General features: G+C 38.0%; 2 protein-coding genes across 2 annotated transcripts in view; one reads left to right on the top strand and one right to left on the bottom strand.

The window, feature by feature from the left end:
• flt1 (fms related receptor tyrosine kinase 1) overlaps positions 1 to 8,790 on the top strand; it is a 49,702-nt gene extending 40,912 nt beyond the window's left edge. The window contains exons 24-30 of the mRNA XM_033638787.2: positions 826 to 937; positions 1,087 to 1,186; positions 1,308 to 1,413; positions 1,556 to 1,653; positions 3,057 to 3,126; positions 3,378 to 3,469; positions 7,715 to 8,790. Coding sequence (XP_033494678.1) covers positions 826 to 937; positions 1,087 to 1,186; positions 1,308 to 1,413; positions 1,556 to 1,653; positions 3,057 to 3,126; positions 3,378 to 3,469; positions 7,715 to 7,883 — 747 coding nt within the window. The 3' untranslated portion in view covers positions 7,884 to 8,790. The remainder of the gene's footprint in view (positions 1 to 825; positions 938 to 1,086; positions 1,187 to 1,307; positions 1,414 to 1,555; positions 1,654 to 3,056; positions 3,127 to 3,377; positions 3,470 to 7,714) is intronic.
• Positions 8,791 to 9,182: 392 nt separating this feature from the next.
• Positions 9,183 to 24,065, bottom strand: part of pan3 (poly(A) specific ribonuclease subunit PAN3) — a 29,942-nt gene continuing 15,059 nt past the window's right edge. Inside the window, exons 16-19 of the mRNA XM_033638792.2 lie at positions 22,748 to 22,877; positions 12,844 to 12,908; positions 12,620 to 12,758; positions 9,183 to 11,640 (exon numbers count right to left, since the gene is read on the bottom strand). Of these exons, the coding sequence (XP_033494683.1) occupies positions 11,500 to 11,640; positions 12,620 to 12,758; positions 12,844 to 12,908; positions 22,748 to 22,877 (475 nt within the window). The 3' untranslated portion in view covers positions 9,183 to 11,499. The remainder of the gene's footprint in view (positions 11,641 to 12,619; positions 12,759 to 12,843; positions 12,909 to 22,747; positions 22,878 to 24,065) is intronic.

Here is a 24,065-nt window from a genome sequence, read left to right as displayed (position 1 = left end):
ACACCCTTTCTAGAGATGTTTTTCTAATGACTCATTCATTCATTATAATGACTTTAGTTGTTCGTTTATCTCAGATATGTTAGGATATTACATACCTTGAAATGTTTTCAACTTCCGCCTTCCTCAGTGTCACTTGGTGGTGGTTGTGAGGTTTCCGCCGAAACATGTCAAGGTATGTAATATCCTAACATGTCTGAGATAAAAGAACAACTAAAGTCATTATCATAAACTAAAGACATAATGAACACCATTGAACTCGTTCATTCATTCATTTTCCGTAACCACTTATTTGCAGTAAAGTTTACTTTAGACTGATTCCACAAACATACATAAAACAACAAAACAACACATGGGATAAGAAGAAAACTGTGTTTTTCTCGTATGCCTTCACAGTGAACCAAGAATCCAAAAGTGGAAAAACAATTCTTGATGAATTAGAGTTAAAGGGGTCCACATTTAACAACAGCAAAACTATATTAAAACATCCGGCAAGTGTGTGCGTTTGAACTCTGCTCAATGAAATGCACAAGCACAGTTCAAACACATATATGACTGGATAAATGATACTTGGATTATACTGCATGAGTCATGTTTTTATATAGTTTTGCTATTGTTAAATGCGGCCCCCTTTTACTTAAATTTATCAAAAATATTCACTGTTTTTTCACAGATTCTTCGTTCACTATGGAGAAATTTTTTTTTGTGCAAATTTACAGGGCACGTAGTTGATATACAAGTGATCATTTTGTGGGTAAAGCATTCCTTTAAGCAACAAACACTGGATTTTTTTTGTAACTGTGCTCCTGTGATCTGATTGGTTGACAGGCCCGCCTCCCTCTGAAGTGGATGTCTCCAGAGTCCATCTTTGACAAGGTTTTCACCACGCAGAGTGATGTGTGGTCCTACGGCATTCTGCTGTGGGAGATCTTCTCTTTGGGTAAGAGTCCTCTCACCACAGTTTTGCACAGGTAGTGGACAAAATAACAGAAACACAACCCAGAAGCCCAGCAACAAATATCTGATACCTCATGATCTCACACTTTTAAGACTGTTGACATTAATGCTTTACATGTGTTTGTCCAACAGGTGCTTCCCCGTACCCTGGTCTTCACATAGATGAAGAGTTCTGCCACAGACTGAAGGTTGGAACAAGGATGAGAGCGCCTGAATACAGCACACCTGAGATGTGGGTGGATACGTTTTCAACCTTCCTACTAAGAGTGTCATTCAAACCTTTATGTCATGTCTCCTGATGTGACCCAGGCAGTGATACTGGAAAATTAACGCCGGTATGTTTGTGTGTGCAGTTACAGCACGATGCTGGCATGCTGGGAGGCCAGTCCCTCAGATCGACCAACCTTCACTGACCTGGTGGAGACCCTGGGAGACCTGCTGCAAGCCAGGGTTCAGCAGGTCAGGCTTCCTGTGAATCTTACTCCATCAGGCTTATGCTTTATTTCATGTCAGATAAGTTTTTTTCTCAACATATGGATAAACTGCATACAAAGACACAAAATATCTACAGATACCCAGAATTGTTCCCTCTCTTTAACAGGAAGGGAAGGATTATATTCCTCTGGGATCTTTCATAACCAGAGACACTGGTCGCAGTGAGACTTTCAAAGAAAGCCCACTCGCAGTCACAAACCTAAGGTAAGGCAACATGAGACAGAGGATCAGTTCAGGACTAGATCTCACAATTCCTGATGCACCTACTTGAGACTATGAGTGGGAGTAATAGTGCCATCTGGGGGACGAGTAGGAGCCGAAGGGTTAGACGGATAGAAAAGTAGGAAAGAGCAAAGGTAGATAGAAAAGTAAGGAGGAGCATAGGGAAGACAGAGCCAAGGAGAGACTGGGCCGTACACTCTACCTCACCTGACTCCCTCATTTTGATGAGGGAAGAGACTAACAGGAGAAAAACGTACCTAGCTTTAATCTAGGTGGAGTTTAACCGGTCGATTGTTGTTGCACAAACTTTAGATTGTGGGTTAGAGTTGGAGCCATGCTGAGGGAAGGGGATGGGGGTTTGGGAGGGTAAAAGCTTCACTTGGGTCATCAGGTGGGTACTCTCCTTCACTAGTGTTTCGATAGTAGGCCCACAACACCTCCAGAGGGCTCATCAGCAACACTTGGTGTCCCAGGTGTGCCCCCCCCTCTGCCTTTACTCCCTTGTATCCTGCTGTTGTGAGTGGCATTTTGGGGCCCAAGTGGCATCTGCCTGATGTTGGGCTTGGCCTGGAATTCCAGTTTCTTTAAGCAGCTGACTTGCCTACCAAGCCTCTGCAGCCCACTTCAACCATGCAAACCTTCTCTTTTGAGCCACGTTGCTCAGTGTCGGCTACCAGCTCGGCATACTTTAGGCTCTTGCGCTTGTAGGCTTCCTCCACATCATCCTTTCAGGGCACAGTGAGCTCAATGATCTAAATGAGGCGCAGTGAGGAGGACCAAAGCATGAGGTCTGGTCTGAGGTTAGTAGAGGCAATCTCAGATGAGAAGCATAGACACTAATTCAGATCTACCAGTACCCTCCAGCTTTGTGCCCCTCCCAGTTTGTTGGTGTCTGATTTTACTGTACAGGCCTTGGATTGCTTGGCACCTTCTTGGACAAACCATCTTGTAATTGCTGGATGGAATGATAGAGGGGGTAGGGCATTGATGGATGTCCATCTGGTCTCTAGGATAGCTGCTAGACACTTAGCACCCGATTGTGCCGCCAGGTATAACAACCTTTTGTCAGGCTTGTCTGGCAGCCAACCAGAATATGTTTCAGGTTTGCTGGAGATGGGCACAAAGGGCACGTAAAAGATAGAAAATAAAAACATTATGCAACGGAATATACAGCAGGTAGATGTGAGCCAGCTCACCTTGACCTAAGATGTATTGTAGAGGAGTGCTGTAATAGCATAATAAAAATGTAGCGAAATGAGCAAAACAGGTGCAGATGTGAAAGTGACAGGAGCAGTGAGAGGTAACTGAAACTTGATTCAGAAATAACAGGAAACAGGTTGAGAAATTTCTAACCCATGTTTTGATTCTGAATCCAATCAATCCAGTTACATGAGGGGAATGGCCACACTTCAGACGTTTGAGGAACTCTCCTGCGAGGAGCCAGACAGCCCTGATGTAAGAAAACACCTTCACTTCTGCTTGGTTGCATGCACGCACATAGGCACACACATACACACACACACACACACACACACACACACACACACACACACACACACACACAGGGGATGTGACAAAATTGCATCCTCACTTTGTCAGAGCTGAATAATTTCAATGGAAACAGATAAGCAAAAAGGTATTGGTAAAAACAGGAAAAACCCAGTCACTCTCTGATAAGCTGCATGTTTGCATCATCTCTGCTGTAGGATGAGCAGAGTGACAGTGGCATGGTCCTACCATCTGAGGAGCTGAAGGATCTCACGTGGAACAACAACACCATGAACAAGAAACTCAGCAGGTGGTGACCTTTAATCTCTGACCACTAAACCCCTTGACTTGCCTACCACCAGCCCAGACATCTCATCATCTGTAAATCATCGCACAGCAGGACACACAGTAATGTCGCACATATTGTGCAGTATCTTCGATGACATACAATGATGTTTTTAAATGAAATTTTAATTCATTTTAATTTTTGATGACATTTTTTGTGTCATACTATACTATATATATTTTATGACATATTATACTATAATGTTTTTCCATGATTTTTATGACAATTATATGAAATATTTTATGGTAATATATATAATGATTTTTTTTCTATGATTTTGTTTGGCACACAATAGTATGACGTATTTCTATGACTTAACAAACTATCACTTTTTGGAAATTTTTGTATGGCATACTATATCATCAGGATTTGAATTTGAAATAATTCATATTGTACTTATGACATTTGTTGTCAAAGTATAATATTTTTATGACATTTCATGACATAACATACTTAGACTTTTTTAAAACTATCTTGGCATACTATATTATGATATACTGTGACATTTCATGACTTTTTTGGGTATATTGTACAATGACATTGTTCATGTCAGACTATATGACATACTATACTATGCAGGGTTTTTTGGCATACTAGGCATATACTGTTAGATTTTTCATGATATACTGAACTACAACATTTTGTATGACTTTTTCACATACCATACTATATACATGACATACTATATTATGACATATAATATACTAAACATGACCATACAAACAAACATACTATCACATTTTTGTTATATTTTGGACGACATACTATACTATGAGGTTTTTATCAATTTTTTTGTGACATTTTTGATGACAAACCATACTATGACATTTTTGCAGAATTTTTGAAGACATGCTGTACTATGATGTTTTTGTCACATTTTGGATGACAAGCTATACTATGACGTTTTTTCATGATTTTTGAAAACATACTACAGTATGACGTTTTTTTCATGTTTTGGACGACATACTATACTCTGACTTTTTTTTATCACATTTTGACAACATACTACACTATGATGTTTTTGTGACATTTTGGATAACATGCTGTACTATGACGTTTTTGTGACATTTTTGATGACATACTATACTATGACATTTTTTGTCACATTTTGACGACATGCTATACTATGATGTTTTTTCATGATTTTTGAAAACATATTATACTATGATGTTTTTTTCATGTTTTGGATGACATACTATACTATGATGTTTTTGTGACATTTTGGACAACATGCTATACTATGACATTTTTTGAAATTTTTCATAGCATACTTTTTTGGCATACTATACTATGATGTTTTTTCATGTTTTGGACGACATACTATACTATGATTTTTTTATCACATTTTTGACTACATGCCATACTATGACTTTTTTTTTTTTATCACATTTTGGACGGCATCCTTTACAATGACTTTTTTAATCAAATTGTGGATGACAAACTATACCATGATGGTTTTGTGACATTTTGGACGACATACTATACTATGAGGTTTTTATCACATTTTGGACGACATACTGTACTGTGATGTTTTTGTGAAATTTTGCATGACATATGAGGTTTTTATCAAATTTTTTATGACATTTTTGATGACATACTATACTATGACATTTCTTGTGACATTTTGACAACATACTATACTATGATGTTTTTGTCACATTTTGGACGACATGCTGCATTTTATGACGTTTTTTCATAATTTTTGAAAACATGTTATAGTATGACTTTTTTTTATCACATTTTGGACGACATACTACACTACGATGTTTTTGTAACATTTTGGATAACATGCTATACTATGACATTTTTTGAAATTTTTCATAGCATACTTTTTTGGCATAGTATACTATGATGTTTTTTCATGATTTTTGAAAACATACTATACTATGACATTTTTTTCATGTTTTGGACGACATATTATACGACATATTATATGACTTTTTTATCACATTTTGGAAGACATGCTATAATATGACTTTTTTATAACATTTTGGATGACACACTATACTATGATGTTTTTGTGACATTTTGGACGACATACTATACTATGACTTTTTTTAATCAAATTTTGGATGACAAACTATACCATGACTGTTTTGTGACATTTTGGACGACGTACTATACTCTGACTATTTTATTACATTTTGGATGAGATATTATATTATGATGTTTTTGTGACATTTTTGACGACATACTATACTATGATTTGTTCTTACATTTTTCATGACATGCTATATTAAGACATTTTTGTGACATTTTTCATGACATACTATACTCTGACTTTTTTATCTCATTTTGGACGACATACTATACTATGACTATTTTGTAATCACATTTTGGACGACACACTACACTATGATGTTTTTATCACATTTTGGACAACATATGACACTATGATGTTTTTGTGACATTTTGGACAACATGCTATACTATGACATTTTTTGACATTTTTCATAGCATACTTTTTGACATACTATACTATGACCTTTTTTTCATGTTTTGGAAGACATACTATACTATGACTTTTTATCACATTTCTGACGACATGCTATGACTTTTTTTTAACATTTTGGACGACATCCTTTACTATGACTTTTTTTTTAATCAAATTTTGGATGACATACTACACTATGATGTTTTTGTGACATTTTGGATGACACGCTATACTATGACATTTTTTGACATTTTTCATAGCATACTTTTTGGCATACTATACTATGATGTTTTTGTCACATTTTCAACGACATACTATACTATGACTTTTTTTCATGTTTTGGACAACATACTATACTATACTATGACTTTTTTATCACGTTTTTGATGACATACTATACTCTGTTTTTATCACATTTTGGAAGACATACTATACTATGACTTTTTGTAATCAAATTTTGGATGACAAACTATACATGATGGTTTTGTGACATTTTGGACGACATACTATACTCTGACTTTTTTATCACATTTTGGACGACATGCTGTACTATGACATTTTTGTGTCATTTTGGAGGACATACTATACTATGAAATTTTTTGACATTTTTCATGGCATACTTTTTGGTATACTATACTATGATGTTTTTGTCACATTTTGGACGACATACTATACTCTGATGTTTTTTCATGATTTTTGAAAACATACTATACTATGACATTTTTTTTCATGTTTTGGACGACATACTATACTATGACGTTTTTTCATGATTTTTGAAAACATACTATGACATTTTTTTTCATGTTTTGGACGACATACTATACTCTGATGTTTTTATCACATTTTGGACGACATCCTTTACTATAACTTTTTGTAATCAAATTTTGGATGACAAACTATACCATGACGGTTTTGTGACATTTTGGACGACATACTGTACTCTGACTTTTTTATCACATTTTGGATGAGATATTATATTATGATGTTTTTGTGACTTTTTAAAGACATACTATACTATGATTTGATCTTACATTTTTGATGACATGCTATACTAAGACATTTTTGTGACATTTTTTATGACATACTATACTGACTTTTTTTTTTATCACATTTTGGACGACATCCTTTACTGTGACTTTTTTAATCAAATTTTGGATGACAAACTATACCATGACGGTTTTGTGACATTTTTGAGGACATACTATACTATGACTTTTTTTTTTTTTATCACATTTTGGACGACATACTGTACTATGATGTTTGACATATTTGACGACATGCTATACTATGATGTTTTTGCGACATTTTGGACGACATACTATACTATGCAATTGACATATTTGACGACACACTATACTATGATGTTTTTGTGACATTTTTGACGACATGTTATACTATGACATTTTTTGAAATTTTTCATAGCATACTTTATTGGCATAGTATACTATGATGTTTTTTCATGATTTTTGAAAACATACTATACTATGATGTTTTTTTCATGTTTTGGACGACATATTAGACTTTTTATACCTTTTTTGAATATTATACTATGACAATATTGATGACATACTGTGCTACGATTTTTTTATGACTTTTATGAGTCATCATAAAACATTCATACATTTTTATGGCACATTATACTATCACTATTTTAAAAATGAAATTAACTAAACCTTACTATGAAGGTTTTTTTCCATTACTGGTTTACTGATATTACAGTTATTTGTGCATTACTAATTTTAAATGAAATTAACTTTTAATTTGTATGTTTTCAGGTTCTTTGCCTTCACTAAGAGCCGGGACAACCAGGTGCCTTTCCTGTGCAGTGACATCACAGGTCTCTGTGACCACAAGCCTTCTATCGTACCATGTGACTGGGAGTCTGATGAGGACAGCTCCCCTCCTCCGGACTACAACTCTGCTTTTCTCTACCCCTCCCTCTAGCATCTGTTCTTAGACATATTCACACAGGGTATATACAGTATTTTTCTGCTCATAATTTTAAGTCAACTAGAACTTGTTCTGCTCTATCAACTGTGCATCCTCTACCTCATTATAATATCTACGTATACTCTTCCTTTTCCTCCTTCAACCAAACTTAGAGATAAGTTCTTTATGTGTAACTCAAAACATCCCTTTGCTTCTCTTCAGTTCCCCAAACCATATGCTGGTGTACAACAAAGCCTCTAATGTATCACAGTAATATCTTGCATTATCACACATAACCCTTCCAAGAGCAGCTACTCTTAGTATTACCAGATAGTACTTATGCACTTATGCAGAATGTATTTGCTGATACAACTATTAGAGCGTATTGTATTGGTACCTCGTGCTGAGCTTTGTGAAGAGGAACACTGCTGTATGAAATAATGGTTCCTTCTACACAGCTACCATATGCTGGAAAAAAAAAGTAATTATCCACCGAATTAAGTATGTGTTAAGACAGGAATGTATCAATCTGTATTTATTTTAATGCTGTAATCGTTTCATGGATGGTCTGTATCTCACTGTGAATGTGAATATATGCTCAGTTACCAGTTTACGTTAATGAAAATTAAAATGTTTGGTGTGATTTAAACTGATTTAAAAAGGTGCTGATTTATCCACCTCAAATAGTATCAGTGAAGATGGACAAAATATAAGAAATAAAAAACTGTCAGTAATATAAACTAGTCTGCAAAATCATAAGAGTTAAATTATTTCTCTATAACAGTTTCAACAAAAATATTGTAACCTTTATTATCAAAGGATTGCAGACCTCATAAACTGGCAACTGAGTTTATATTTAATTCTGTATTATGCATCACAAAGAATTGAATCATCCATAAATAAACAGATATACATGTCCTCATGCTGTTTCAAGTAATGTTTTTCTTGACAAGCGATACTGATTACATGAAGATCAATTCAATGAAATATGCTGTTTTAAAATTGGTCCGGTATTGAGCGAGAAGACTGCAGTCAACACCGGCAAAACAGGCAGCAGCATAACCACTTGGCAGATGTTCCCATGGTTAATTTATGCCAATTAAAGGAGCGTGTTTTCCCGTCTGACAACATTATGTAACGTATCCCTACAGAGACAGACCTTTTGATTAAAAAGTAAGATCCTTCTTGACCTGAAAATTGTTGTTCCCATTAGTCACTTGGACACAAACCCTAGTTTTTATGTTTCTATAAACTTGTTTCAGAGATTAAACGCTGTAATGTACCCCACTGCAAAACAAGACAAGATCCTGCACGTCAGTTTTGGTATTCTTTATTAAAATACTGCTGTACACACAAATATTGCAAAATTTGAACAAATGAACACAACAGGGGCATAAAACATACTAAGATGGTGATTGTAGGTGTGTCGATGTGGGGGAGAAGTAGGTCGTCACTAATATTAACTGGAGTGTGTGTCATGATGTGGAAGATAGTGATATGAGCACTGACATTGTGTGGGCTGAGTTGGGGGGGGGGGGGGGGGTGTTTGTGTGTGTGTGTGTGTGTCTGTGTGTTTTGAGGGTTTCTAAAGCACCACATTCACCAAATATGTTTTTGTCTGTTCATTTTGCTAAAACAGAGGAAGTAGTACATGATCTAACACTCAGCTCCCTGCAGGTTTGTTGCCCCCAAGTACAGCAGACCGTCAACTTCCGTCAACCAACTTTAAACAAAAAACACACTGTTCTAGATTACGCCTTTGACCTTGATTATCTGACAGTGTGCTTCACGCGGGAGGCCGTTTGTCTCGTCTTATGGTTGTACCCACTTGTCAAAACTACTGAGAACTTGACTAAGGCAGAGAGATTAAGAACAGTGGTTAGACAAGAGTCTGATCTCTTTATCATCAACGGAGTATGAACCGAACTTGAGGGCAACATGAAATCCCTCACAGCATGATCTCAACAGTGCCACCAACTTCCTAAAACCTCGACCTGAAGACGTCCCACCCACTCCACTCACCTATCTGACTGGACAGGGGGCAGCCAATGACAGCCAAACACATTCAATCATTGGGCCCCTCCAGCTGGTCTTCATCCTGAGAGAAATCCAAGCCATCCGAGTGAGAGCAGCAGCCAGTGCCGCTGCTTTGTCTCCAGCACATTTGTATATCATGATCTTTAAAAGTCAAATAAAACATTAACAAAACAAAATATTGGTGCCCTGTTCTCTCCTTCGCCCTCCATCCCTTCCCCTTTCCCTAAACCCCTGCTGGAATTGGTCCACAGAATAATAAAGTTGAATTGAGGCAAAAAGTAATTGCCCTCCCAGTTCCCATCATGCATTCCTGCACAATATCTGAGCCAAGAGAAAAACCAGCTAGAAAAATCACAAAAAGCGTCACTTTTTTTCCTCAAATGTAGAGGGGCCAAGAACCCCCTGAGGGGAAGTGAAGATCGGGATAAAAGCAGGAAGAAGAGGGGAGAGCAAGAGAGAGACAGAGAAAGGGGACTTTGGGGGCAGGAGGACAGGTGGGGGACGAAATAAGGACATTCCACAAAGAGGCAGCTGTGGCTCCACCTCAACAGAAGCCCCACCCACGGGCTACAACCAAGTGCTGGACAGTCAAAGCAAAATGACCCACCCTTGAACAGTTTATGTCACAACAGCGTCCATTAACCAAAGGTGGTTGCTGCATATGTAACAAACACTTGGTAGACAGCATCAGGAGAAGACACCCCTTCCTCAGTGCCAACAAAAACCACGATCTACCCCCATATCCCAAATCCCAGTCCATGTTAGCCCACCCACCCACACATATGAGCCTGATGTTCCACAATCTCCTGAACTAAAATGTCAGAAACCCGTCGATTTTCCAGTTTTAAGGACCCGTCCCACACACCCAAGTGGTTTGTCCTTTCTGAGGGGGAACCAACAACCAAGGCAAAGGTGGGCTGGCCCCCTGCATGAAACAGGGGCCACCCCGCCTCAATGAAAGCCTCGAGTGGTGTGTCCCGTCTCCTAGTGCGTCAGAATGAAGGGGTGTGGACTCCAGCCAGAGGAGAGATGCCATCATTAGAACGCTGGATTTTAATTTTTGTTGTTTTAACTCTTTAAGTCTGCTCTGTTATTCATGTCCGTGTGTGTGACTTTAGCTCTCTGTACACCCTGTAGGCCACTCACACATATTGATAAAAATAACAAAAATTAACAAAAAAATTAAAATCTTGGTGCATCCTCCTCAGAAAAATAAACCCCAACTGTAGAAATAAACAATAAAAGCCGGAAAAAAGTTCAAAACCTCAAGGTTTGTTTCTTGTTTTGTTCCCCAAATCTAAAAAAATGTCACCATACTCGTTTGTCACAGCTTCCGTATTTGTCCTTTGAACGTGTTTTTTTTTTCTCCTTTTGTTTTACGATTTTCAGCTGCAGGGTTTAGGAAAACTAAAAAAAATACACTTTAGAAAAAGCCTTCCTGGTGGACACGGTCAGTGTATGTGACTGAGGTTCACGAAGCCCTGCCCCGCTGCCTTCGCCATGCTGATGTTATTTCCATGAGCCTGGTCCTCCGCTGTAGTGCAATAGTGTGCTCCAGGTACGGGCAAGTCCCACCCCGGGCCCGAAGAGGGCGCTACAGAGAGCCGGAGGCTGCAGCCTGCAGCTCCTGGAAGGTACTGTCGAAGCAGCGCTTCAGGTCCGAGTAGGTCACAACCAGGACGCTTTTCTCATCCCGAGACACCAGGCTGATCTTCTCAGGAACGCCCGCGTCCAGCTGTGTCAACAGGAAGAAAGTTTTAAAAATACTGATATTTTGGAAGCAGATCAAACATTTGGCTGCTGATTGTGAAAAAGAACGTGGAATAAATATTTTTTAGGATTAAAAGTAGAGCTGCAACCACTAGTCAATCATTAAAAAAATCTATATGCATCAACATCACACTGACCTTGCGGAAAAATTGTGATTTTTCAGTATCTTTTTACATTTTTAGACCAAACCATTAATCAACAAACTAATCACCAGATTAATCAGTGATTAATTTGTCAGTCAAAGCCCTAATTTTAAGCAAGTAAGTTGAAGAAGAAGAAGGACCTCATGCTGAACTTCTGTGGACCCAGATAAAAAGATAAGCCTGTATAGATTCATTAGTAAGTGTCGTGTTATATGAAGACTTGTGAAGTACAAAAGGTCACAGCTTTAAACAACTTGTGAAAAAAAAAGTAAAAAAGTGAAAAGAGGAATAACAGAATTGAGAAAACTAAGAATGACTTGTGATAAATTTACTTCTAAGTTACACTACATGTCATTACTCTTTTTGGGGGGATTTTTCGGGGCTGCTTTAGGATATTGGTTATATTTGAGATATGGCTTATTCATAGAGTTCAGTTAAGTACCATCGGGGCTTTCTGTTGGTGTTCATTATTAGATTATTATTATTGTTATATAGTAGTTAAATGGCCTAACAAACTAGTTAAAAATGCTGACAGATTAACATTTCCACTGCTCCCTCCCATACCCAGCTGCTAACCAAATACCAAATGTCACTGATACAAGTAGGCCAATAATAGACCTACTTTTAATCTCTCTGTTCTGCAATCTGTTGGCAAATGCATGCATGTTTTTTTTTAGCCAGGGCATATGAGGCATTAACAGATGTTCTGAAAATAGGCCACTTTGCATGTTTGAGTAATTCATACACATTACATAAGCAGTTCGCTTTCATGACAAAAAGAAGACAAGAAATCTGACTGACTTTATTGAGGCAGGAGACGATGTGGCTGAGGTCGATCCAGGGCGTCCCAGCTTCAGTCACCTGGTGAAATAGGTGATCCCGGAAAAGCTTCAACAGGTAGCGGTCGCCCGTCTCCGACCACGTCGGGTCCTTCTGAAACCTGATTCACACGCAACATGGTCACAGACAAGTGACAGAACCACAAACTACACATACAGGTGGATCTTTACACGAGAGCTACTTACTCTGGCCGCTCGTTGATGGTGCCCAGTTTGGCCAACAGGCGGAAAAGACGGCCGTTTTGCACCTCCTACAAATAAATGATAATTTATATTCAACAAACATTAGAAAATATTTATTTTTTTTAGTCATTTTTGCTGTTACTGAACAATCAGTAGTGAGAAGGTGAGAAGGTCGGCAGGAAACAAGGAGAGAAAGAAGGGTGTGACCTACAATACATGTTCCAGACCAGATTCAGACTGTGGATGTTGCAGTTACGTGGCATGTGCTGTAAAGATTTGCCTAATCAAATGCTGAACTTATGAACTCATCACTTGACACTCGCCACAACTGTTTACACCCCCATATATATATAAACATATATTTATACTTATCATTATGCATATACATTTACTACACTCCTGTTACCATTAAGATTATTCTTTTGTAAATTCAGTGTAATTTATGCTACTTAAATTTATATTTTGGACCATTTTTATGTGTGTGAGTTTCTTTTTCTTTTTTAAACTTTTAAAAGACATCGCTTAGGAGAGCCTGTGAAGATTTTCATTGTCTGTAATTACTGTTAATAAATAGATAAATAAATAAATAAAAAATAATTAATAAATGATAATTATGCAAATAAAAAACTTGCTCCAGCAGTTGTCGAGGAGTTCCACAAAGGGGATACTGGTGTCATTTACTGACATTGAATTACAGACTTAAAACTTAAAAAACAACTTTAAAAGAACATAATTTCCTAAGCACACTAAAATTGGCATAAAATTTAAGACACAATCTTTGAATTTGGCACCAGGTAATGGGAAATATTCTGTAGCTGATGGAAGCAAAATCTGATTTAGATTACAAAACAAAACACATACTCAGGTTGAAGGATAAATATAAATACGTTAATATGCAAAAAAAAAAAAAAAAAAAGCAAATTAATTAATACCATCATTATGAAAGAGAAGGATTAATGAATAAGAAACTAACAAACATTTCTAATGTTAAAAGCAGAGGCATTTTTGACAATTTCTCCTTAATATGAGCCCTTTTAAAATAACAAAGCCCTCTCGTCTCTGCAAAGAACACTGTCAGAAACTGAAACTTTAGTCACTTGACTCTGTCCGTACATGGTGTTGGACCCTGTTTTCTCGCAGGTTCCAGAAGACACTTCCTCCTTACTGAAAGTCAACTAGACTAAGCTGCATTTTCTTCTCAATACATCTATTTTTGTATGCACACTCATCTGACTGTCAATTAATGGAAATCTGAGAAAGTCGTCAGCTCCTGCATCACTGATGACTTCATCAACACCAAAACCACCTGTGAACGCATCTACAGAGAGATGTCAGTTAAATTTTAGCACACCTTTCACCTCTGCAGATATAATTTACTCCTGCCTCTCCTCTCTCGTCTCCTCTCTGCCCGTCACACCCTGTCAACCGTTTTCTGCACGGTTTGACAAAGTGAAAATGACCGAAAACTAAGATCATGTTGGTGTTCTCCAACACTTGCTACTGTAGACTTACTTCTGAACACTGGATTTCTAACAACAATCTTAGAGCACCTTACTTTTCAGTGCGTTGGTGCCTTTAGGAGCCACATTTCCACAGCGACACCAACACTGTTACATTGCAAACAGTTGAATATTTTAGTTAGAAGAGACTAAATGTGCATACGACATTTTTACAAAACAGCAAATCACCTTTCAAAAGTCGGTACCTTGAAAACTGAGTTGTTACAACATGCGTAAAAAGGTAAAAAGGTAATTTTTCAGTCAAAAAGGAACCGAGATGAGTTGTCAAAGGACAGTTGTGACAGTACATTTCTGCTCACTGATCTGATCGCTTGATAAGAGAGGTGAAGACACAGGAGTTCACAGTATTTCTGCTTCGCTCAGTCTGTTCGTACCTGCTGGGTCACTAAATGCTGCATTCACAAAAAATCAGTGAGATGGCAAACTGGTTATTACTTTAGAGGACGAAAGAAGGATGGTAAAATTAAGTGAGGGTAAAAGCCATTGCCGTTCCAAGTTAAAATATTTTCACTTTTTATCGTGCCCCGCAACTTAATTAAAAACAGAGGGTGTATTCCGAAAAGCAGGTTTATCGGAAACTGAGTAATCAAGCCATGAGATGAGGGAAACTCTGGGTTTTCAGTTCCAGAAAGAGGTAATTTAAACTCCAGTTTTCTGTATCCACCCTCTGACTGAGCGTGATGTGTTGTTTCATTTCCCTTTGATTCAGTCCGTATCAAAGCGCATATGGAAGCATATTAATTAGTGTAGGTTTACTGTATGTCAGAATCTATATCCTATCTAAAGTTACCGCTTTTATGCGCAATCAGTCAGTGGTTTTAGCCCTCATTCAAATACTACGCAGCATCAAGTCACCTTTAGCTGCATGTCCTTTTTTAAAACACTGAAAACAGCTTTCACAGACTTAACAGATGAAGACCAAACTGGCTTTGTTACAGGCAGACAAACACAAGACAATATTAGAGGAAAGTTACACATTATACATAGAATACATGAAAATAAACTACCAGCAGCATCAATAAGTTTAGACGCAAAAAAAGCCTTCGATAGGGTTAATTGGGAATATTTATATTTAACATTAGAGAAATGTGGATTCAACGAAAAATCAATTCAGTGTATCAAGTCTATCTATAACAAACCCTCAGCTAGAGTAAAAGTTAACGGCTCTCTTACAGAAAGATTTATATTAGAGAGAGGAACTAGACAGGATTGCTGTCTTAGTCCCACCTTGTTTGCCCTATATATCAAACCATTGGCCCAACTGGTCAGACAAGACACTAATATAACAGGAATAGAAGTCGATAATCAAAAACATACAATAAGTCTTTTCGCAGATGACGTCATGATCTACCTGAGCCACCCAGTGAACTCATTTATACAACTTATGCAGACTTTTGAACAATTCGGTTTGTATTCTGGTTTCAAATGAAACATACCTAAGACTCAAATCCTCATGTTTAATGGTTCACCAAATCAAAACCTTAAAGAACTAAACATAAATTGGGAAGCAAAATCACTTAAAAACCTTGGTATAAACATAACTAAAAACCTATCCAAATTACACCATAACAACTATGAACCTATTGACGTCAATATAAGGAGGGATATTGAAAGGTGGTCAATCTACCCAATGGAATTAAATGACAGGATAAATGTGGTGAAAATGAATATCTTACCACGCCTGTTATACTTATTCCAATCTCTACCTATGAATATACCACAAGCCCAGTTCCATAGATGGGATAAATTAATCTCAAGATTTATATGGGAAGGTAAAAGACCCAGAATTCGTTACACCACTCTCCAATTACCTAGAAACAAAGGGGGCATGGCACTTCCAAATCTAAAAGAATTCTTCCACGCAGCACAATTGCGCCCAATTATTAACTGGTGCAACTCATATTATGTTGCTCTTTGGAAAGACATAGAAATATCTGAATCTAAATTCCCAATTCAAACAATCATAGGGGAAAGAAAGATTCCTGCCCATGTAAATGATGAGGCAGACCTAAACCCGATAACAACATTCACTCTTGATATATAGCATTCCATTATTAAACAACTAAACATAGGAAAGGAACTGGGACTGCTAAAATGGATAACACCTAATGTTGAGTTTGAACCAGGAGAATCTAATCACAGATTCAAACAATGGGTTGGAAGTGGTATAACGGCCGTATGCACAGCCATTGTTAATGGTGAGATAAGAAGTTTTCAACATTTAAAAACTAAACATGACCTAACACAACAATTGAGGGATTATTTTAATAAAAAAATCAAAAGAACTAAAGATGAAACACACCCTATCATAAATCTGTTTGTAAAAGCATATTGTATGACTATTCCCAGTGCCGTGTCAAATCTGAACCGTTGTTTAATGGATTCCAGGAAGGATTCAACATTGAGCACGGTTACATGCACACAATAATCAGATAACTGGGAATAATCAGGTAATGGTAATAATCCGATTTGACGCGTTTACGTGCACTTCAATAATCTGATAATCAGAAAAACCTGGTTTACATGATTCAGTCCTTCAGTTGGATTTCTCCTCAAGTACATGACATAAAACTCAAACTTCCTGTTACAGCAGGTACTCATATCCTTGAAACACTTGTACACAAGTCATATATTTGCAAAATAAAGCACTCATCATTCTGATAGCTTATATTCTTACAGTATTGTTTGTTTTTATCATTAACAGATACATGTGAGAGCATTCTAATGTGTAGTTTATCAATGTGGAGCCAATTTTACATACTTTGGGTAGATTCGGAGTAAAAGTACTGCAAAGTGCAATATACAAGTGTACTGTATATAAACTTGTCACACAAAGTGCATAACATATAAGTGAGATAAAATAAAAGTGACAATTTAAACACTGAGAGTATAAAAATATATTATTTTATGTAAAATCTTTATCTGAAAGGAAACAAAAGCTGTCAGATTAACGTAGTGGAGTAGAAAGTACAATATTTCCCTCTAAAATGTAGTGGAGTGGGAGTATAAAATAGCAAAACCCGAAAGAAACCAGATTAAAGGGTATACATGCACCGAATAATCTGACTATTGGGGAAAAAGCTAGGTGTGTTTATCTGATTTCTCATAATCAGATAATGGCTTTTATCTGATAAAGCCTATCGGATTATGCTGTTTACATGACCACTTGAATAATCAGGTAACTCCAGAAATCAGATAATGATCGGTTTATTAGTGTGCATGTAAACGTGCTCATTGTATATTAAAGCTAAATGGGAAAAAGAGCTGGGCGAGGGAATTCCAGAGGGGATGTGGGATGACGTGGAAAATACAACAATCAACCTCACAATCGCAAAAATGGTGAGAATTTAATTGGAAAAAGTTTAAAACCAAATTTGATACTTTATCACACCAAAAATTAAAAGTAAACAAACCAATATTCAACAACCATGCTGGAGACTGTGTTATCATATGGATCCAGACCATACCCACATTTTTTTGGAGTTGCAAAAAAATACAGCCTTTCTGGGATTGTATTCGCTCAGTTCTGTGTGAGGTGCTGGGATACGAAATCCCCTGAACATGTCTTGTTCTATATCTGGGTCATATGGAAGGAACTGTACACATAGCAAACCAATACTTGGTTAAGATCCTGCTTGCAGCAGGGAAAAAGGCGATCACCAAGAACTGCCTCAAGACTAAACCTCCAAGCCTCAAACAATGGCTGTACATCATAGACGATATCTTAGTTATGGAGAAACTCACATACAAGCTGAAAATGAAGGAGGATTGCTTCACAAAAGACTGGGAAAAGTGGTTATCATATAGACTGAACAAGACGCAGGGACAAATGTGACTCAAGAGGATTGTAAACTACTACCCCCCACAAGCTAGGCTACTTAAGGAGGTCTTTCCTTTAGTTAACACTCATATATTAGATATGATCAATATATCCTTATTAACAGGCTATGTACCACAGTCTTTTAAGGTAGCTGTAATTAAACCTCTACTAAAAAAGCCCACCCTGGATCCAGAGGTGTTAGCCAACTATAGACCAATATCTAATCTTCCCTTTATGTCAAAGATCCTTGAGAAAGTAGTCGCAGACCAGCTGTGTGATTTTCTCCATGATAATAATTTATGTGAGGAATTTCAGTCAGGATTTAGAGTGCATCATAGCACTGAGACAGCACTAGTTAAAATTACAAATGACCTTCTGATTGCTTCAGACAAAGGACTTGTCTCTGTACTTGTTTTATTAGATCTTAGTGCGGCGTTTGACACAATTGACCATCAAATTCTACTGCAGAGACTGGATCACTTAATTGGCCTAAAAGGTTCTGCACTAAGCTGGTTTAAATCTTATTTATCTGATCGTTTTCAGTTTGTTGACGTTCATAATGAATCATCCTTACGTACCAAAGTTTGTTTTGGAGTTCCGCAAGGTTCTGTGCTCGGACCAATCCTATTTACTCTATATATGCTTCCTTTAGGTAACATCATTAGAAATCACTCTATAAATTTCCATTGGTATGCGGATGATACACAGTTGTATTTATCGATGAAGCCAGAAGAAAGTAATCAATTAACTAAACTCCATAACTGCCTTAAAGACATAAAAACTTGGATGAGCACCAATTTCCTGATGTTAAATTCAGACAAAACTGAAGTTATTGTTCTTGGCCCCAAACAGCTCAGAGACTCTTTATCTGATGACATAGTTTCTCTAGATGGCATTGCTCTAGCCTCTAGCACTACTGTAAGAATCCTCGGAGTAATATTTGATCAAGATTTGTCTTTTAATTCTCATTTAAAACAAACCTCACCGACTGCATTTTTTCATCTGCGTAATATTGCGAAAATTAGGCCTATCCTGACCCGAAAAGATGCAGAAAAATTGGTCCACGCTTTTGTTACCTCTAGGCTGGATTACTGTAACTCTCTATTATCAGGTAGCTCTAGTAAGTCCTTAAAAACTCTCCAGCTAATTCAGAATGCAGCAGCACGTGTACTAACAGGAACTAAGAAACAAGATCATATTTCTCCTGTTTTAGCTTCTTTGCACTGGCTCCCTGTAAAATCCAGAATTGAATTTAAAATCCTACTGTTAACTTATAAAGCTCTAAATGGTCAAGCTCCATCATATCTTAGTGAGCTCATAGTGCCATATTATCCCACCAGAACACTGCGCTCTGAGAACGCAGGGTTACTCGTGGTCCCTAAAGTCTCCAAAAGTAGATCAGGAGCTAGAGCCTTCAGCTATCAGGCTCCTCTCCTGTGGAATCATCTTCCTGTTACGGTCCGGGAGGCAGACACCGTCTCCACATTTAAGACTAGACTTAAGACTTTCCTCTTTGATAAAGCTTATAGTTAGGGCTGGCTCAGGCTTGCCCTGTACCAGCCCCTGGTTAGGCTGACTTAGGCCTAGTCTGCCGGAGGACCCCCTATAATACACCGGGCACCTTCTCTCCTTCTCTCTCTCTCTCGTATTCTATTACTGCATCTTGCTAACTCGGCCATTCTGGATGTCACTAACTCGGCTTCTTCTCCGGAGCCTTTGTGCTCCACTGTCTCTCAGATTAACTCATATCGCAGCGGTGCCTGGACAGCGTGACATGTGTGGTTGTGCTGCTGCCGTGGTCCTGCCAGATGTCTCCTGCTGCTGCTGCCATCATTAGTCATTAGTCATACTTCTACTGTTATTATACACATATGACTATTGTCACACATGTATACTGCCAGATATTAATACATACTTTCAACATATTGTACCACAGTAGCCAGAACTATAACTATAATATTATTACTTTCAATAATGTTGTTGTAACCTACTGTCATTACCTGCATCTCTCTCTCTGTCTCTCTCTCTGTCTCATTGTGTCATGCGGATTACTGTTAATTTATTATGCTGATCTGTTCGGTACGACATCTATTGCACGTCTGTCCGTCCTGGAAGAGGGATCCCTCCTCAGTTGCTCTTCCTGAGGTTTCTACCGTTTTTTTCCCCGTTAAAGGGTTTTTTTTTGGGGAGTTTTTCCTTATCCGCTGCGAGGGTCATAAGGACAGAGGGATGTTGTATGCTGTAAAGCCCTGTGAGGCAAATTGTGATTTGTGATATTGGGCTTTATAAATAAAATTGATTGATTGATTGATTGACAAGCCATGTACACATTTTGTTGCAGTTCGTGTTTTTTTTTTTTTTGTTTCATGTTTTTTTTTTTGTTTTGTATATTTTCTGCCTGCATTCTATAAGCACTGCTAAAAGAAATCAATACAGACAAGAAAACAGCTTTCACTTTGTCCTACTAAAGTGTTTATTACAGGTAATGTGTCATTTCAGTATAAACCGTAAAAATCAGTATGAAGCTTTAGACATGTTGGATCATTGACTAATTATACCCATAATTTATGATATGGGTGGCTGCACTGATGGAGCATCATTTCTATAATATTATTCATAACATTTTGTCACGCATATTTCGTTTTACCTCCTTGTCCAATGTGGTCAAGAAGGTGTTGTCCATCTGCCTGATTCCATGTGAACGCAGCGTAATGCTAGCAAGCCAGCCGAGTGCGGATATCAGGGGCCATATTCACGAATATTTTGAGAATACTCTCAGAGCTCCTAACTTAGCCTAAAGATTTCTAGCAAGGAGTCCTAGTTTAAGAGTGACTTTAAAAATTCTCACAGCAACTCTGAGTAAGGACGGGACAGAAACTTTGCCTTAGTGAGGAGGTGTGGTTGGCCCCATTGCTATGTATAGCCCCATTTCCACCGAGCAGTACGGTTCAGTTTGGTGCGATTTTTTTCCCGTTTTTCCGTGAGAAGGACTAAATGCACAAACCTGCTATTTTTAAATATCCCATGGAGAGAGACTCTCACTGCAGCCTGTTTTATTTTGTTAAGAAAATGTTGGCGTGCAGTCTCGCTCTGTAATCGAGGTGCAGACTTTCCTTTGTGGAAATGCTGGTAATTTTAGTTCCTAATCTATCTGATATGACGTGTGGACATCCAGTCGAAATTAAATGAACTGTCACAATATGAGACTGTGTCAGCACTGAAATTATGTTTGCCAAGGAGGTTATGTTTTTGGTGCAGTTTGTTTGTCAACAGAATTACAGACAAATAGAATAGAATAGAATTATATTCTACTTATATTCTACTTTTTGTAAGATAGGGCATTTGGCATTTGGCCTTGGCCGAGATGTGCACTCTGAGTGCACTTTTAGTTGTTGGCGTGATCACTCTGCTGACAGAAGGTTGTGACAGACTACAGTCGTTACTGCTGAAGTGTTGCATTTTTCCAGTTGCCATATATCGCACATTCATTTCTGGCATATTGTGTTATAGTGTTGAGTGAGAGATGTGAGTGCATTGCTAATGAGATTGTACACAAACATTATCACTGCACGATCTCATATGTAGTGCTTGATAAACTCACTGTTGTTCAGTGGTTAGAGAACGCCTCTCCTACCTCTTTGTCTTTCATTTTCACATCTGCTTAAGAAACTCTTAAGCCTCCTACCTATTCAACAGTTTTTCACCTCATGAGCTCTCTTGCAGGCTGAGATGTTTTATGAATAACTTTTTTCTTTACCAGGATCTAGTCTTACTGCAAGGGGACTCTTGTGATAATTCATAAGTACTTTCTTTGTAGATTTTTGTCACTTGGAGTGACACTTTTTACCAGAAAGCATCATGAACAGCTCGACACACCATGTTGGTTTATAAAATCCTGTTTTAAAGTTTATTGTCAACAAAAAGGCTCATCGGGCAAATACACACCGCTGCTACTATTCCCTGTGTGCAGATACACACTCAGCTGAGACATGATGCAGAGATGACCTGATAAACCAGAAATGCTTAGACTCCCCACCAACACAGATAACAGCAGATTACAGACACGTTTGCCCAAAAAAGCCCCCCTGTTTTTCTCGCCCAGTTTATTACCACAGATTTGTATTTCATTGCTCTAGTCTTCAGTTGTTTACTGAACTTCAGTTACTGAGATCTTGTGAGACGTGCTGGACAGAAATCATTTGCAGTTCGGAGGTAAAAACACTAACACAAAGTACTAGTGTTTGGTGGACTTGTACAAAGTTGGGAGTAAAGGGGAAATTGGGGCATGAACAAGAATAAAGATGAAGTAAGGGTCTGTTGTTTCACACATTCACACTCAAGACGAGACTGCAAAGCCTACAATACACCAAACTACATCCTGTGTACACACAACTTCCCTCTTAGCTCACTAAACCAATGGCCTATTTCCGGCCACCACCCAAGAATATCAGCCTGACAAGACGACTGAATATGCACGCTGTTTGCTCTGTGCCTTTTGAGACACCAACCCTAACCTTTGTGTGTTTTTTAAGTATACCTGAACAAAAATGCAGTGCCCTTAACTTACCTTGGCCAGGTCCTCCTCAATGACATCATTCCTCATCTGCGATGCATCCAGCTGTGTGTAGAATCGCGCTCCTATCATCGGCATGATGTCATTGACGCTGCGCAGGCGAGACTGTTCAGTCAGCAGATACCTGCAAATACACAAAAATTAGTTAGAGATTCCCTTCAGGTGAGCTGAGAAGGCGGGATACAGCTGTGCAATGTCACTGACCCACTCTGCCCAGAGTTTAAAACATTTTTGTACCAACAAGTCTTAAAGTGGCCTTTTAGTAGATATTCAAATTCCGTTTTATGTAGGTGCAAATGGTGATTTGCCCGAGCCTCTGATGTATCTATTAAAAAAATAATAATAAGATTTTTTTCCCCACAACCTGAGCCCAACCCGACACGGTCAATCAGCACACATTTTCAGCCTGAATCCAGTCCAACCCATCAGGCGATTCAGGACCTGTCGGGCTCAGGTTGAGATTGAGAACGCTATATCAAGACACAATATATAAAATCTCCTCTTAACTACTGTAGACTACTAAAATTCTACTAGGGCTGTACCCAAATATTTGGATATTCGAATATTCGTTTCTATGGGTAGGTATTCGTTGAAATATGAAAATTTGGTATTCGATTTTTGTTTTTTTATTTACTTTTTTTTTTTTTTACACATATTTTTTGGTGCTAAATGTAGTCTTTTTGTTGTTGGTAAATGTAGGTTATCAATAAAAATCAAAACTTTTAAATCGCATTGTTAAAAATGTGAAAATATAGTATCCTACCAACTGAGCTTGTGCGCACGGCAGGCTTGAGCGCATCCGTCTGAGGCTGTGGATCAATGCCAAGTTTTACCACTTTATCACTATTCCCTGTAACTTGTAGCTGTTTTTTCGTTATCTTTTGAATTTAATATGAATTATGGAACCATTTTTGTCAACGTTTGTTTCCCCCATTTTGTACAATAAATTATTGTTTAAAGTTTCAACAAGTTTCTTTTGGAGTGCGTGACACAAGTGTGTTTTGAAAACGGCCGCGGACTGTCACCCGCTCAACGCATCAGTACCTTCGGATGCCATGACAGTAATAGCCAATAATGTTAAAATATCATTTACAGACCGATTTAACAGACGATCACTGCTGCCTGACCCGCAGGTCCATTTGCAGATCCCGTGGGTTACGGGTCGACCCGCACATCACTACTCAGCTCAGTCTATAAGGCTGTACACAACAGTAAGGCTATAGAAGTTATATTCCATTCAGGCCGGCAGAACCAGCAGCGCATCTGCTCTACAGTGCACGGCACTGCTGATTAGCCATTTTATTGCAGCACA

The sequence above is a fragment of the Epinephelus lanceolatus genome, chromosome 20 (assembly GCF_041903045.1).
Source record: "Epinephelus lanceolatus isolate andai-2023 chromosome 20, ASM4190304v1, whole genome shotgun sequence".
Taxonomy (NCBI): domain Eukaryota; kingdom Metazoa; phylum Chordata; class Actinopteri; order Perciformes; family Serranidae; genus Epinephelus; species Epinephelus lanceolatus.
This window is presented reverse-complemented; position numbering and strand designations above follow the sequence as displayed.